This window comes from Lepidochelys olivacea, assembly GCF_965140295.1.
Source record: "Lepidochelys olivacea isolate rLepOli2 genome assembly, chromosome: 4".
NCBI lineage: Eukaryota > Metazoa > Chordata > Testudines > Cheloniidae > Lepidochelys > Lepidochelys olivacea.
Genome location: NC_140414.1, coordinates 19,606,681 through 19,622,795, shown reverse-complemented (window position 1 = coordinate 19,622,795; position 16,115 = coordinate 19,606,681). Strand labels below are relative to the sequence as shown.

Here is a 16,115-nt window from a genome sequence, read left to right as displayed (position 1 = left end):
CCTTTTTATTTCTAAACAGGCATACTTACATTGTTCATTCTTTGGAAAGATAGCTACTTGGAGATTTGTCAAAGGCACTTGTGACTAACAAATTCTGAAATACAGCAGACTTGTGCTACAAAAGAAATCTACCAAGCATCATACTGTAAAAAAATTAAGTTTGCCTGATTTCTTCCCCTGCATTATACTAGCATTACTCTAGATACAGCATTTTGGAATATTTTTTTATAATAAGAAATATGACTCAAACCTGACCGATGTCTGTCTGGGGTTCCTAAACAAGGTGAAAAGTCCTTGGTAAATACCATTACTCTCTGCAAATTCAGGGTCAAATATTGCCTCCATTATTCAGCAAATCCTAGTGAGGTACATCATTTTGTGAAGCTTGGGTGAATCTAGCCCTTGATTTGTTCCAACTGTATCAGCTAACAGTACTTCCAGTGTATTGTTCAAACGTTTTCGCTGTTATGTGAAAGTTTTCACTTTCCTCTGCAGCACTAGTTAGTGGCGATGGGTCAATTACCTGAACCTGTATAGCAGCTCTTAAGTATCTATCTCAGGGGTAGGCAACCACTGGCCCTTGTGCCAAAGGCAGCACGGGAGCTGATATTCAGTGGCACTCACACTGCCCATTCTTAAACATTTTAAACACCTTATTTACTTTACATACAACAATAGTTTAGTTATATATCATAAACGTTAATGCATTACTGGCATGCAAAACCTTAAATTAGAGTGAATAAATGAAGACTCAGCACACCACTTCTGAAAGGTTGCTGACCCCTCTTGTAAAACTCTAGCTAGTGGATCTCTTTCTCCTAGACAAAGCACATTTTAGCAAGGTGATTGATTAACAACTGGAGTGTCTTACCCTAGGGATGTGGCAGATTCTTCATCACTTGAAGTCTTTAAAGCAAGACTGGATTTAAAAAAAGAGAGAGAGAACTTCACACGATGGCCTGACTTTATACAAGTCAGACTCTAGCTCATCATCAGTGGTTGCTTCTGGGCTTTAAGTCTATTTAAAGAACAAAATTCCTGCACCCTGTTTTTAGGTTTGTACTTAACACTTCAGCTAGTGCAGATGTTCCTAATAATGCCACTTCACAAACATTGTTAATGATCCTGTAATAGTTTACAGAAATGTCAGTAAATGGGGGTAACAGGCTACACTATACCCTTGCAGAGTGTTAGAATAAATATCTACTTGAGCAACACCTTCCCTCCATTTCCTTTTAAATTACTACTTATTTGGCCAATTCTCATACCAAAAAATGGAACAGGGGCAGTAACTCCTAACAGCACTGAGAGGTCTAAAATGTAACTCGGTTCTACTTCCCCACAAGTTGTCATAGCTGCTGGCAGGGCCTTTGTTTGTGCTGCGGCTTAGGAGATCATCCAAAGGCATTGCAGCCTACTAGCTAACAGCCATCTCTGCTGGGTGGGGCGCTTTATCATCACCATGAGTGTGTTCAATGAGGCGGAAGGCCTCTAGGAACTCGTTGAAGTCTATGTTTCCATCCTTGTTGAAATCTAGGCTGCGGGCCAGGTCACTGATGCCATCAGCTGTGAGCTCCATGTTCATAGGGGAGCTGAACAGCTTCCAGGTCTGGTGGAATTCCTCAAATGAAATAAGCCCTGCAGGGAAGAAACTGGCAATTCAGTTTAGTGACAGTCCTGCCCTCAAATGTGTACAAGAGGCCATGCAGCCCTCCTCTGAGCCTGCCCCTTCAGCAGCACACGGGGGTAGGCAATGGTGCAGTCCTACACAGAACTGGCAGCAGTCAGGAAAGCCATGTTCCTCACTCCATGACGTTGAAATCATTTACTGCATATGCCTCATTTTCCCATGTATAAACTAGTGACAATACTCCATATCTCCATTGAGTGTAGAGGCTAAATTACCCTTTTCCAGCACTTTCTAAACATGTATTAAAAGTACTGTTATAACTACTAATGCAGAGATGACAGGCAAAAATGAAGCAAAGGTTTAATGCATTGTGGCAGGAAGGTAGTTCTAAACAGCTGAGATGCACCAGGAGTGAGGGGAGAAGATACAGTGCCCTCTTACAGATAATTTTTTAACAGCATAAAAAATGGCTGTTTACTGGGGGGTTGGGGATAATGGGATTGATACTGCAGGGTCATCTTCACCCATTTTTGTTGATGCTGGCTAGCTGGCCACTCCGCCCAAGGGATTAACTAATGGGATAGATCAAATGTAACCTCAAACAGTTACACATACCTTATTCTTTTCTAATGAACTTATCCAGGATAACTTCATATTACTCTACATGCCTACCACATTTTTCATCTGATGCTCTCAGTGTATTACAATCATTTACTGAATTAAGTTTCAGAAGATCCTGTCAGGTAGTAACCCCATTTTACAGATGGGAAACTGATGCACAGACTGGTTTAAGGTCTCGATCCTACACTCCTGGAAATCATTGACAAAACTAGCGTTGTCTTTAATGGTGCATAAGTAATTTGCCATTACAGAAGGTAGCTGTAGCACAACTGGGAACAAAACCCAGATCTCCTGGGTCCCAACAGGGTACCTTAACTACGGAGTCATCCTCAGAGGTAATATCACTTTTGCACTGAGGTCCTACATGAGCCCATTTTCACAGCACAAAGAAGTGATTCATCCACAGTTAGAGTGAACTAGACCCATCCTCAGCTGAACCACAGGGCCATTGTGGTTCCCAAGGACCTTGTTCTAACCATTGATCAAACTGCTTCCAGTTTCTGAGGTTTAACATACAATGAGTGTGAGCCCAAAAGTGAGATGGAACAAAATAGAGAGGCAGGAGGGAAGAAAACACATCCTTACCTGAATGATCGCTATCTATGATCCTGAAGATGGTCTCCAGGTTGGATCTGTTTCGATAAATGGCTTCTAGCAAGCTTGACTGTATGTGCTGGAAGATATAACACATTTCCTTTTATGATAAAACTTACTACCCAGTCCTAGCATAGGCTGGGATTTCAGGCTTTTGAATAGTGATTCGAGTTGTATTGCATAAATAAAAGCAATTCATCTACACCTGAAAAGAATCGCTCTTTCACATTACCTTGTGCTGCAAACTGAAACATCTAGAAACCCTTACTAAATACTTTAACTGTAGACAGATCTAAATCTTTTGGAGTTGTCTTGACATTTTGATTCTCCTGGGTATGATTCTGCATCCCAGTGTGACCCCCATCTACAAGCACTTAACAGTATTGTAAGGTGCAAGTGGGTTTGCGTTGAGATATCTGATTACACTACAGTTACGATCTTAGTAATTGGAGGTGAGCCATTCCTAAATCCAGCAACACGTAAACACAATGTCTCAGAGCCACATCACTACAACTGGGATCTGAAAAGCCCTGAACTTCAGCAACTCTAAATTCAAACCGGGATCCAGGCCTGAATTTCGCAAGGGGCTAGGTTTTCACACCTCTAATTTTATGGCTTATTCCAAATCTGGATCTAAATATGCCAGTTGGGTCCCCAGTTCTAGTGTTGTTTTTCTTTTCTAATTTTTGGCCCCCTAAGTGGCTTCCTGTGGCATGAAAAGAACCCTAACAAAAAAAAAAAAAAGCTAATAAAAGGAACACAAATCCGCTCCTACCCTGAACAAAAAGGTTTGGTCCCTACCTACCTCACAGGATTGTTGTGAGGATTAAGGGATTAACTTGCTGGTGTTTAAGGAATAGAAATAAATATATAATTATTAACTACTTGAATAAAATGCTCATTGGCCTGATCTAATGCCTACTGAACACTCAGTGGGCATCTTCCCATCGATTTCAGTGGGGTTTGGATGAGGGCCTACAGGAAGAATTTCTCCTAGCCTTTCCTAGCATATTCATGCACTCATCAGCATGGGATCTGCAGGCCCTGTCAGTTTGGTGGTCAAGTGGGCTTCATTGTCCAAGCCTTCTACCGTGCTTTGAGGAATGGCTGCACTGTTAGTTACCTCTTTGCTCCGTTGTTCCACAGCTAAGTCATCCAGCCAGGATCTGTACTCCAGCAGGCCCCCTGCAGTGCCGCGCACCAGTTGCGGCCTCAGCATCCGCCAGGGCAGTCCGAAATGCAAGACTGACTCTACTGCAGTTGCCCAGTCACTCAGTGTGATGGTTCCTGTTTGAAAGGGACACTCGTGAAAGCACCTTGGGAACCGGAGGCTGAAGAACGGCGTTGCTTATTTAGTAATCCTGTTGGTTATATCGTCCACGGACTACATGGGACCTCAACAAGCCTTATTTTCACTCCTACAGCTCTGCACTAGAGTGACATTCCTCCAGTCAAGGTGCAGCTAGATCAGCTGATCTGAGGCTGAGAGGATGTCACTACAGGCAGAGATATGGTATCTTTCCCTGTCCTAAGAGCAAAGTTTCCAAAGGTCACAGGCAGCAGCAACCTGGACACCAAGGCCCAAGTTTTCCCACTCTTGCTTTATGCCCCTTTGAGCCCATTGCCAACCAGTGCTGTACAGCTGCCATAGACAGTCTGCTCCATTACACCAGGGAAACCCGCCTGGTGCCCTGTCCACTGCCTACCAGTGCACAGGAAGCTCTTTCTTTGCTTAGTCTTACCAGTTCCATCCTGGTCGTAGCTCTTAAATGCACAGATGAGGTCTGATGTGTGAGCAAAGAGCTTTTCCCTGAGCGCGCGAAAGGCTGACTCCTCCACTCTGCTGATCCTAGAAGAAGCAGAAGAGAGCCAGACATTTTAAAAAAGCTCATCGCTTGAGAGCGAGATAAAGAGCATCTGCCCCTGCCGGACCATTCACGCATGCCCTGGACAAACCCTTGTCTCACATGAGTGTAGAGCATTTGTTGCAGGCAAGTTAAAACCAAACTGCAACACCAGCTTACACAAGTTACCCTGCCACGTAGCTTTGGTGTAACTCATCCCAACACGAATCACGGCACTATGACCAGTGCTACAAAACGCCCCACCACCATCCCACATAACTAGTTCAGGACCCTGCTAAAATTGGTTCAGAAGCCTCGCTTGGTCCCAGGAATAGACACACGTGTTATTCCTAATTCACCGACAAAGGTTTGGTTTGTCCGCATTTGTTTCGGTTGTTCAGATGAGATCAGCCACCTATAACATGCTGGATGATCAGCTTCTGAAGTGATCGAGTCAAACTTCTAGATAGTTTGTAAATGGCAAGAGTTCCCTTTTCAATATAAAGTGTAAGACTGGAAATGGACCAAAGATTAAGAGTTTATGATCATCTTCTGCATAACACACAGAACCTCACCCAGTAATTCCTGTACCAAGCACATAACTTCTGTTTGTATTAAAGCACATCTTTTAGAAAGACACCCAGTCTTGATTAATCAAGATCCAAACTTTCTCAAAACGTCAGGAATGTTCATATCTGGGGTTTTGGATTAATCAATCTCAATTCTGGTTTAATCCTAAAGCGGAATTTGATGATCCAAAGTGCATCTCTTAATAGCATGGCTAACACTATAACAGCTTTGTATTTTTGTGCCATTTCTAACACTAAACTAGAAAGTCTTGCCTTTGTCTCATAGTTAATGTATGGGCTGTCTTGTTAGCTTGATACTGCACAAAATGAGGGATCAGGTCCGGCCCCAGTTTCACATAGGCTCCTCTGTTACTGCCAATCTCGTAATAGTTTGAAGCGGAAAATATGGTCAGTACCTAAATGAAAAAAAAAGGACAGTCATTTACAATACACACAGATAATCCACATTTACCAATCGGAGCTCGGATCAAGGAGTATAACTTGTTTGGGGAAAGGAAATTCTAGGAGAATGTTTGGGAAGGGAAGAATGAAAACGATACATGTTCTCTGTGTGCATGGCTAAAGTCACTGGACACCATCCCCAGACTTTCGTCATTTTACTGACTTCTCTTGGCAACATTCTCCTCTCCTACATCTATGAATCCAGACTAACTCTGCTGAAGTCAGTGAAGTCACTCTGGATTTACACTAGTGTATCTCAGAGCAGAATTTGGTCCTGTGTCTGCTCGTTAAACACAGTTGCGGTTTTCAAACCTGGCATCATTGCAAGCAGTTTTGAACAGAACATCTGTTTGGAAGCCCCAGGGGTAATTATGCAACGAAGGAGATAGGATTCCATTTTGCTAAGTACAGCACCTTTCAATGCTTGGTCTGTGTGCAGGGGCAGCGTCTGCGGGTCAGATCCATCAGGAGTGTAATTTAGTTCAAGATTCCCAGGCCAGAAAGTGACTTAAGGTGGAAAGCACGTATCAGTAACTTCAGGGTAAAAATCATACAGGCATTTTGTCCAGTAGTTATCAACAACAGCTATCAACATTAGACTCCAAGAAATTCAGAGTTAAAGCAAAACTCAAAAGAAGCCCAAAGTGATAGTACAGAAATGCACTCCAATACTCTGAACTCTGACCCATTAGCATTGGCCTATCCAGCTACCTTTCGATTGTGGCAGAACTCATAGCCTTCCTGTTTGCACTCATGAGAGCGGATCAGGAACTGCAGACTGTGCTTCTGGAGAATCTTCTCTGTCACATCAGGTCCAAAGTAGCAGCCGCCTCCTCGCACCGTATTCATTTTACAACCCTCCTGAGGCATAGGGTCACTCCACAATATATCTACAATCTGAGAGATCAAACATACATGACGACTCTGTACAGTGGTTGCCGCTGCAATGCCAACATTTACCAACACTGCACACACCAGAGCATCTGAGATTCCACAGGTATCATTTCCTCTAAGCACTGGGGAATACTGAGATATTTCCAATACCATGGTGCGGCAACACACAACCATGCTCTGTATTATTATTATAATAGCCATAACACCTAGGAGCCCATGATGAACCAGAACTCCACTGTGCCAGGCACTGTACATACACAGAACAAGAAGATGGTCTCTGCCCCAAAGAGACAAATAAACTAGCGACAATGTATTAAAGGGAGAAGAAGAGTTCCCAGGACTTTAATTTCCCTCAAAAGTTACATTATTCTTAGTGCGGTCTTCTCTAAGACAAATGAAACAAGGTTGAACTCACCTGCTTCCACTCTTCTTGGCTAGACTCGCTTGTTTCACAGGACTCCAGCTCTGACTCGGTCATGGTGACGGAGCTGACACAGGTGAGCTCCTTGTCCCCTGGAGTCTCATCGAACCCCACCTGCTTGCGGCACTTCTCCAGCTCCTCTTGGACCATCTGCCGGACCCACTGGGAGAGCTCCGCCCTGCTGGCCGAGCTCGCAGCGCTAGCTAGCTCAGACTGGAGGCATGAGCCAGGGAACGAACTGCTCCTCGGAGGATCAACGCCCACAGGGCTCTCGCCATTTATCGCTTTGGAGTCCATGTGTCTACTCTTCTCTTTTCTCTTTTTGCCCCTTAACACAGAAACAAACTGAAAGAAAAGAGAGAGAGGGGTGGGTCTGGGCACCAGACTGGGGGCCAGGAGCTCCCAAGTTCTGACCTTGGCTCCAACACAAACACCACCTTTGTGGCTTTGGCCAAGTCATGCAGCACTCCTGGCCTCAGTTTCCCCCTCTGTCAAATTGGGATTAATCATACTCTCTTACTGGTCTGGCCCTAGCTATTGTGGAGTCCTGTGCAAAGTAGGATGTAACCAAGCTAGTGCTGCTGGGAAGAATGGTCTAGTGGAGACAGGATTCTATTCCCAGCTTTGCCACTGCCTGCTGGGTGACCTTGGGCAAGTCACCCCACCCCCCTGTGCCTCAGTTTCCCCATCTGTAAAATGAGGGCAGTGCCTCACTGTTGAACAGGGGTGATGTGATGATAAAATCCTTACATGCTTATGAGGTACTAAGATCCTATGATCAAGAGATCCATGTCAGTACCCGGACAGAAATCGAACTAGCTGAAAGTGGAAAGGGCTGGCAGCAGGACAAGCAAAAGATACTTGATTTTAGGAAGGTAAAAGGAGAGTTTAGTGATTAAAGGAGGCGGGGGATCAGGGATTCCTGTCATTCCTGGAGGGGATGTGGAAAGCTACAAGGGAGCTTACAGAGAGTTTCAGCAGCTGAGAGTGGGTTGGCTGGGCGTCGGGTTATAGGGAGAGATCTTGTGGGTGTTATCACAGCAGGATCCCTCAGAAGAAAATGTGCCCTCCCCAAACCCCTGCACAGTAGGGAAGTGCGGTGAAGCATGGCACACAGAGAGAAAGTAACCCGCGTAAGGTCACTCCAGAATCTGCCTAGGGCAGAGCCAGGACTAGAACCCCCATTTCCTGAGTCACCCTGTAGTGCCTTACCCACACCAGACCATCCTCAAGCCCAGTGTTGAAAAAGGAATTACAAGCCAGGGGGTGCAGAGCAAGGGGACCAGTGCTACCGAGGGAAACAATCCATGAGCAAGGGGACAGAGTCCTAACTCTTATTACTGACTCCCTTTGGATCACAGAGCCTGCCTCAGCCAATCCATTTAACTACATCAAAATCCATCACAACCCAGGACCGAAACTATGTTCTTCCCACTGAAAAGAAACCCAGAAGCTATTCTATTCTCCTCCCCTTTACATCTAGTGCACACACTCAGTTAAGTCAAATCAGTCCGTTTCAAGCTGGGATCTAAACATGCTTCCACTACAAAGCCATTCTCTGGGTTTTTATTCTCTCTGGCCAGGATACCAGAGATAAACAAGCTCTCACAATCACAAACCAGCGGTGCCTTTGTATTTCAAGGAGTCCACAAAGAAGATGTACCTTGTGCCTTGGGATTTTGGCCAGCAGCACCAGGTCAGTCACGTCAGACACCCCGCCGTGTAGAATCAGGACTTTCTGATCGATTATGGTGGCCAGTGGCAGCCAGCAAAAGACATTCTGGAGCATCTTGAGAATTTTCTTCCCATGCACCTAGAAAGACAAGAGCAGGAAGGAGGAGGTGAAGCACCAGGAAGTGTGTGCCAGACACAGAAAAGAACGTGTGAGATTTCAAAGCAAATCTACCTTGTATTTTTGCATGACCTCCTTCGTGAAACCATAGCTAGATGGAAACAGAAGAGACGATTTTGAGTAGCCATTTAATAACAAGCACAGTACACTCCAATACCCCGCCGCAGTCCACGCCCATACCGTAAATTGACCATGTGGTCCTCATGGTTTCCGCGGTTCAGATGAACCTCCTTCGGGTACACCAAGAGAAAGGCAAAGAGAATGATCAAGATCTCAATGGACTGTTTGCCTCGGTCCACAAAGTCCCCGTTGAACACATACGACTTCTCCGGGGAGGGAAGGCCATTCTACACAAATAAGAAATACAGTCAAATGCCACAGGGCGAGAAGGGGACAGACGGCAAATCCCGCCCTCCCTGCGTCCTCCGCACTGCCACCCATACATATATCCATGTTCCAGCTCCTCTGATTCACAGCATCTTTATCATACACAGGTTTCAGAGTAGCAGCTGTGTTAGTCTGGATTCGCAAAAAGAGAAGGAGTACTTGTGGCACCTTAGAGACTAACCAATTTATTTGAGCATAAGCTTTCGTGAGCTACAGCTCACTTCATCGGATTGCATCTGATGAAGTGAGCTGTAGCTCACGAAAGCTTATGCTCAAATAAATTGGTTAGTCTCTAAGGTGCCACAAGTCCTCCTGTTCTTTTTATCATACACGTCAGCAACTAAAAAGAATCAGTACTGTCATCTAGTCATTGTGCCCTATGGTGAAATTCCTGCCCCACTGATGTTAATGACAAAACTCCCCTTGACTTTTCTAAGGCCAGGATTTCACCCAGTATAATGCTAACTGTACTGTAAAGGATTAGGCAGAAGGAAGCTGGTAATTCGATTGGCTGACTCCTCTGGTGATCCAAATGGCTGCAGTTCCATTGACTTCTACAACCATTTACCCCACCTGAGCGTCTTGGCCAGTATCTGCTCTGCAGCCTCCTATCACTTTACACGTAGGGATACAAACAAGTGGTAAGAAAACAGTCAGGTGTTGTCTTCTAGCTTTAAAAAATTGACTATTAACCCTTGGAAAAAATGTACAACTAGAACAATAGCTGTAATAACAGATTTAAACAACAACCAGGGATAAGCTTTTGTTTAGGGAAGCCATTTCCAAACCAACTGAGCTGAACGTGAGAAGGCAGCTTTGAGAGCTTGCTGCTGGAGAATACTCCCCACTGCAATCGGTGGGACTGCTCCCATGAGTAAAGGCCGCAGGATGGGCCAGTGTGACGCTTAGCAAAGCACAGTACATACCTTGTAAAATATCAGAAACAAGTCATCCAGCCGGCCATGCAAGTCTCCTAACACATGAAAAGACATTCATTTCAGGGCATGCTTTCCTCCTCCCTGACATTTAACAAAGCAAAGCTGTTCATGCTGTCGCTTAACAAAAGGGACGGCCATTAAATCGCTTTCCATAAATCAAAGCTGCTTTCCGTGTCCCCGGACCCACTAGATGTTGTCGTCAGAAAAAGGGGTCCAAAAGAGGTCGAATCATTAAAAAAATAAAATCTCCACCTAGTCCCACAGAAGCATCTATTACTGTTTGCTGCTACTTACCATGCATTGCACTCCCATCCACATACACAAGTCTCCCATGCGCAATTCCTGTGCCCAGTTACACTAACTAAAGACGCTCTGTCTTTAGTTACTTCTACAGACACTAATGGCAAAACTGGGTCTATTCAATAAAGCAGCTAATTCTTAAGGATGCATCACAAGCCTTGTTCATTCTCCTTAATGATTAACTGGGTTTTATGGTTTGGATTCCCCCGAACTGCTCTCGTGGAGCACCCCCACCCAAGCCCCCTTCCCTTCCACAACTTCTCCTGTTACAGCAGAGCTATAGCAGCCTGAATACTAGCATCACTAGATTCACTGACCACAATGTGCATGGCCAAGTCTCAGGGCAGTTCTATTTATATTCCAGCGGCTGAACTGATCTAAAATAGGGAAAGAATACAGCTGACAAAGCTCCCGATGCTGAGCAAAGCCTAGTCAGTATGGAGACTCAGGCCCTCTAACGGTTAGGTTTGATTTGACTTGAATGCAGCAGGTAAAGGTGAGCTTTGACATCCAACCTGATTTCCCACTGTATACAGAGACACAGCGATACCATTTTGAAGCTACACCATCACAAGTAACAGCACCGGATCCTGCTCTGTTATACACATACTGGGGTTACACACCTATTACAGAGCAGGATTTGGCCTACACTGTTTTGCATTTAAGAACAATCACCATCCACATGTGTGGCTGCTAGTTCTGGATGTTCGAGGGGGTTTCCTTTTGAGCGCTCTTACCGCAGACAGTGATCTCCTCGCTGTAGCAGGTGGAGACATGGTTGATGTTTGGCAGCTGCATGAGATGTCTCCTGGTCTCGTGCAGGAGTTTTAAGACATAATGAGCGTGGAGCTGCTACTGGGAGAAATCAAGGGAATTAGAGTGGGAAGTTCACCACATGACAGTGTTCAGGGAGCAGAAGCAAACGGACTTGGGCAAGCTATTAGTATGGTACTTCCAAATGGAAAGGGCCACCTAACATGTTACTGCTAGTAACAAGGTGTCCAGGAGCGGTCCGGGGGAAAGGAGACCTGGACTGTGTGTACATGGGCCAGCCCAGCTGAGATAGCAGTAGCCAAGTTAGGAAGGACTAGCTGCAATTCTTCTACGTGGGAGTATGCTAGGGGCCAGATTTTGAACAGCGCCTTTCACTGAGAGCAATGGGAGCTGCTGCGGCCTGAACGTGTTTGAAAATCTGGCCTGCCGAGAGACAGCGAGAGTTAGTGTGTTGTGGCACAGGACAAGGGCAGCTGTTTTAGTGGTTACCTGTTACCACCTACAAGCTCCAACAGAGATCAGGACCCTGTTGTACTAGCATGGTACATACACCGAAGAGACACTCCCTGCCAGGAAGAGCTTACAAACTGAACAGATAAGACAGACGCAGGCTGAGACAGGAAACAGCAACAGAGAAGGGAAGTGACTCGCCCAAGGTCACATGCCAGTCTGGTGACAGAGCTGGCAATAGAACTCAGGACTCCTGGCTCCCAGTCCAGTGCACTATCCACTAGACCTTGCTGCCTCTCTTCCAGACAGCCAAAGCAGGTAGGAAAAGAGTCTCCTCCAGGCGTTTCTTATTTTTAGTCTTCCCCGCAGAAAGTGCGACTTTGTGTTGCCTTGTGTCCAGGTGAAGCACACGTATCGAGGATTTCTTTAATGCTGCTGAACTAAGGGCACATCTTGACGAACAGTTAGTGCGTGGCAAGCTGGGTTGTAAATCCACCTCACACTGCCCTGCTGCGCACTAATTGTCCAAGTGAACCCTGCCTGCTCACCTAGTGAGCACTGACCTACCCCTGTTCCAAAGTGGAGGAGATCAAAGTTCATTATGGGACTTTGAATGTACAGCAGCAGCACCACGTGGATACTTAGTGCACAGACGGTTTGTCTAGCCAAGCCTTTGTAGAGACACCAGAGGTCTCTCTCTCTCTCTCTTTTTTTTTTAACAGCACTGTTCTTGAAGGAGAACGTCTCAGAGAACTGCTATTATGCAAGGAGCCACCACCTTGTTAACTGAGCTGGTCGGGAACTGGACTTTCTGTATTACAGGAAATTTGGGGGGGTTTAAATTTGTTTTCATTCTGACTCAGAATGAAAATAAAGCCAGTTAGACATTCTCCAAGATACCCTAAGAGAAGCTAAAATAAAAGAGAAGGGATCAGCGGAACAGCTAGAAGAAAAAGAGAAAATACAAAAAGAGAATCAGGTTTTACAGGAAATGGTAAAGAAACTAACGTTAGAACAAGGTAGGGCCTCTGCCAATCACAACCGCTGAGAATCTATTATTAAATGTCTCCAAACAAAACTGGGGTTTGCCACCTGCCAAGCAACAGCTGTGCTGGCAGGAGAATGGGACCAAGCCCAATACGGCGAGATCCCCGACTGGGAGCGAGAATGGGACCCTAGTGAAGCTTGGAATGGAGATATATGGGATGAGCCCCAGGGATTGGAACCTTTCAAACAAAACCCTATTGCAGCCATACGACGAACTATAGTCACAACCCCCGCAGAGGGAGGGGGAAATACAACTATCACCACTGTCCCTGTATCAGCCACTGACCTAAAAGCCATGGCTGATCGTCCGGGACCCGTAAAAAAGGACAGTTTCTCCAGATGCTGTTCTAATGCGTTTTTGCTCGCCATAAGGGAATTGCTGAACGCCACTGAAGTCTGCCGCTTGGTGGGCGGCTGCACGGCTTCAGAGATTCGGAGGGTCCTAGACAGGATTAGAGTCGACGAGAACAGCAACATATTGACTGTAATGGGACTTTTTGGAGAGCAAATAGGCAGGCACAATTTCATAGCACAAGCCGTAGCCACAACCCAAGAGCCCCTTGAAGACGCCCAGAATTATTTAACCCGATGGGGTCTGATGCAGATAATGGCTGGCTTAACACCGTTGGGCAACGCCACAGCACTGGATACAGTGGCATTCAGTGTACAATCCTTAAGAGACTGCTGCTTCCCTAACCCCCTACTACTCCGGGAGACTTGGAATTTGGCAAGAGGGTGGCCCAGCTACCCTAGGGGAACTAAGAGGCTTGGTCCAACAAATAACTACCCATTCGGGACCACAGCCCACTATAAAAAAAAAGAAAGAGCTGCCTAGGTAGCTGCATTAGAACCAGCAGTTACATACACCAATGAGCGCAGCACAAAGGGAATCACGGGGTCCTGAGGAAGATATACTAGAGGACAATCCCGTGGATGGGGAAACTGGGGGCGACAAGGAGATCGGTTATATCCAGACCTGCGGTAATATCAGACAGCTTCCTCCCAGCAATCAAATGAAGGAGGTGGGCACACGGAAAATGAGGTTCGCCGGACAGGGCAAACCGAGAACAGTGGAACAGGGCCCCTACACTAGAACTAGTCATGGAAGCCATGAGGTTGAAAACCCCACCAAAAGAGGTGGCTAGCGTAACTCCTAGTGCACCACGCCCTCCTTCTTCACTGTAATGCTTCCCGGACCCACTCCCTTTTCCGGGGCAAGAATAGAGGGGCCCTCTGAATGAGGAAACCCCCCAACCCCCGTAGGGGCACAGAGATGGAGGTTCATAGGCACAATCTCCTGGGATCCCAGGGGATGACCACATCCACCTATGTTCAGCAGGGTGGATGTACCCCTACACTAGCTGTAATAGATACAGGAGTTGCTGTATCCTTAATCAAAACAACCCCAAAAGCAGAAAAAAAAGATTAAAACAGGTAGCTTTGAAATCCTTTCAAGGGAAACCTAGTCTCGGGTGAGAATGGACCCAAGTCCCCTTTTCGGTGCAAGGGTTTGAGACATTAGGGGATTTGATCCAAACTCCTGATATGGTTGATGAAATTATTCTGGGATCTGACTGGCTGTTCAAAAACAATGGGGTGATTAATATGCCTAGAGGTACTCTTTGGAAGTTAGAAATTTCCCTCAGTATGGACTCAAAAGAAAACAGATTGCGGTAAAATGAATGCTTGTGTTAAGATTGTTGGGGAATGTGTGCCTCCCCAAAAACAAAACTCCTACCCGAGAGAGGCAGAGGCGCGATTGGTGCAAACCATCCAAGAATTAGAACAACAGGGGGTCATTCGAAAAATGAATTCATGCTTTAACTCCCCTGTGTGGCCGTTGCTAAAGGCAGACGGTCAATCCTGGCGTCTAACAATTGATTATGGAAGAATCAATAAGGGAGTCATTCCTATGGTCCCTATTGTGACTGATATGACACAGGTCAAGCAAAAAGTGCTAGCCACATCTAAATATTTCTCAGTTATTGATCTGGCCAACTGTTTCATTGCCATACCCCTACACCCGGGCTCACAAGATGGGTTTGTCTTTACAATAAAGGAGCAACAATGGACCTTTTGTCGGTTGCCCCAGCGATATCACAACAGCCTGGCTATTGCCCATTGGCACGTTGTGGCTATGCTAGACCAGTTGAGTCCACAAGAAAGGTCTTTTGTGTTTTCATATGTAGATGATATTTTGATATTTGGGGAAACTGAGGTGCAAACTCAAACACTAACGGAAAAAGTTTTGGCACTAATTCAGGAAACAGGGTTCAAAGTATCCTCAGACAAGGCTTGCTCAGTTGATGCCACCTCAGGTTACATACCTGGGCATAGTCATTGAACAAGAAGGGAGACAAGTAGATCAGAGGAAGGTAAGGGCACTGGTGGAAATGCCGGCCCCTACCGACACCCACTCTTTTAAGAGTTCTGCTAGGAAGATTCAATTTTCTTAGACCACACATTTATAAATATGCTGAAATAACTCACCCATTGTGGAAACTGCTAAAGAAAAAGACAAAATGGGAATGGGGAAAAGAGCAGGACTCCGCTTTGAGCCTGCTAGAACCGAAGGCTCTCACAGCCCCAGCCCTGCGTTTCCCTGATGAATCACAGCCTTCTGTTATTCGTTTGACAGCCAATAACATGCCCTTGGCTGCCGCACTATTACAAAACAACTAAGAGGGAAAGCTAGTGCCGGTAGCATATGAATCCTGGAAATTACAAGGAGCAGAAATAAATTTTGACCCCTGTGAATGAGAGTGTCTAGCAGCCGTCAGAGCAGTACAATCTTTTGAGCCCCTCACAGGAACGACCCCTATTACTATCCAAAGCACCCACACTCCTCTCAAGTACATTTTGTCATGGAGATTGATGGGAGGTAAAGTCTCAAACACCCAAATGGCCCAGTGGACGCTTATTTTAGTTAATAGAGGGGTGACCACAGAAACAGTATCCAAGCCAGACATGCTAACATGCCCTAATTGAAAAAGGGAACCAATATGAATGTCCAGAGGTCACTCTGGAGCAAAGAATTGCCTTGGTAGAGGCACCCACACTGGAAGAATTAGATCCCGTGAGTAAAGAAAAGCACGTCTGGCTTACTGACGGGAGTGCAATGGTAGTAAAAGGGAAAAGATGTGTAAAATACTCTGCCATTAAGTTAGAAGAGGAATCAGAGTAGCAGCCGTGTTAGTCTGTATCCGCAAAAAGAAAAGGACGACTTGTGGCACCTTAGAGACTAACCAATTTATTTGAGCATAAGCTTTTGTGAGCTATAGCTCACTTCATTGGATGCATTCAGTGGAAAATACAGTGGGGAGATTTATATA

General features: G+C 45.6%; 1 protein-coding gene across 1 annotated transcript in view; it reads right to left on the bottom strand.

Moving 5' to 3' along the window:
* Positions 1-2: 2 nt before the first annotated feature.
* PPEF2 (protein phosphatase with EF-hand domain 2) overlaps positions 3-16,115 on the bottom strand; it is a 38,370-nt gene continuing 22,257 nt past the window's right edge. The window contains exons 6-17 of the mRNA XM_084625789.1: positions 11,250-11,364; positions 10,201-10,247; positions 9,068-9,234; positions 8,942-8,978; positions 8,699-8,848; positions 7,030-7,380; positions 6,432-6,617; positions 5,532-5,674; positions 4,588-4,694; positions 3,969-4,132; positions 2,837-2,924; positions 3-1,638 (exon numbers count right to left, since the gene is read on the bottom strand). Coding sequence (XP_084481915.1) covers positions 1,418-1,638; positions 2,837-2,924; positions 3,969-4,132; positions 4,588-4,694; positions 5,532-5,674; positions 6,432-6,617; positions 7,030-7,380; positions 8,699-8,848; positions 8,942-8,978; positions 9,068-9,234; positions 10,201-10,247; positions 11,250-11,364 — 1,776 coding nt within the window. The 3' untranslated portion in view covers positions 3-1,417. The remainder of the gene's footprint in view (positions 1,639-2,836; positions 2,925-3,968; positions 4,133-4,587; positions 4,695-5,531; positions 5,675-6,431; positions 6,618-7,029; positions 7,381-8,698; positions 8,849-8,941; positions 8,979-9,067; positions 9,235-10,200; positions 10,248-11,249; positions 11,365-16,115) is intronic.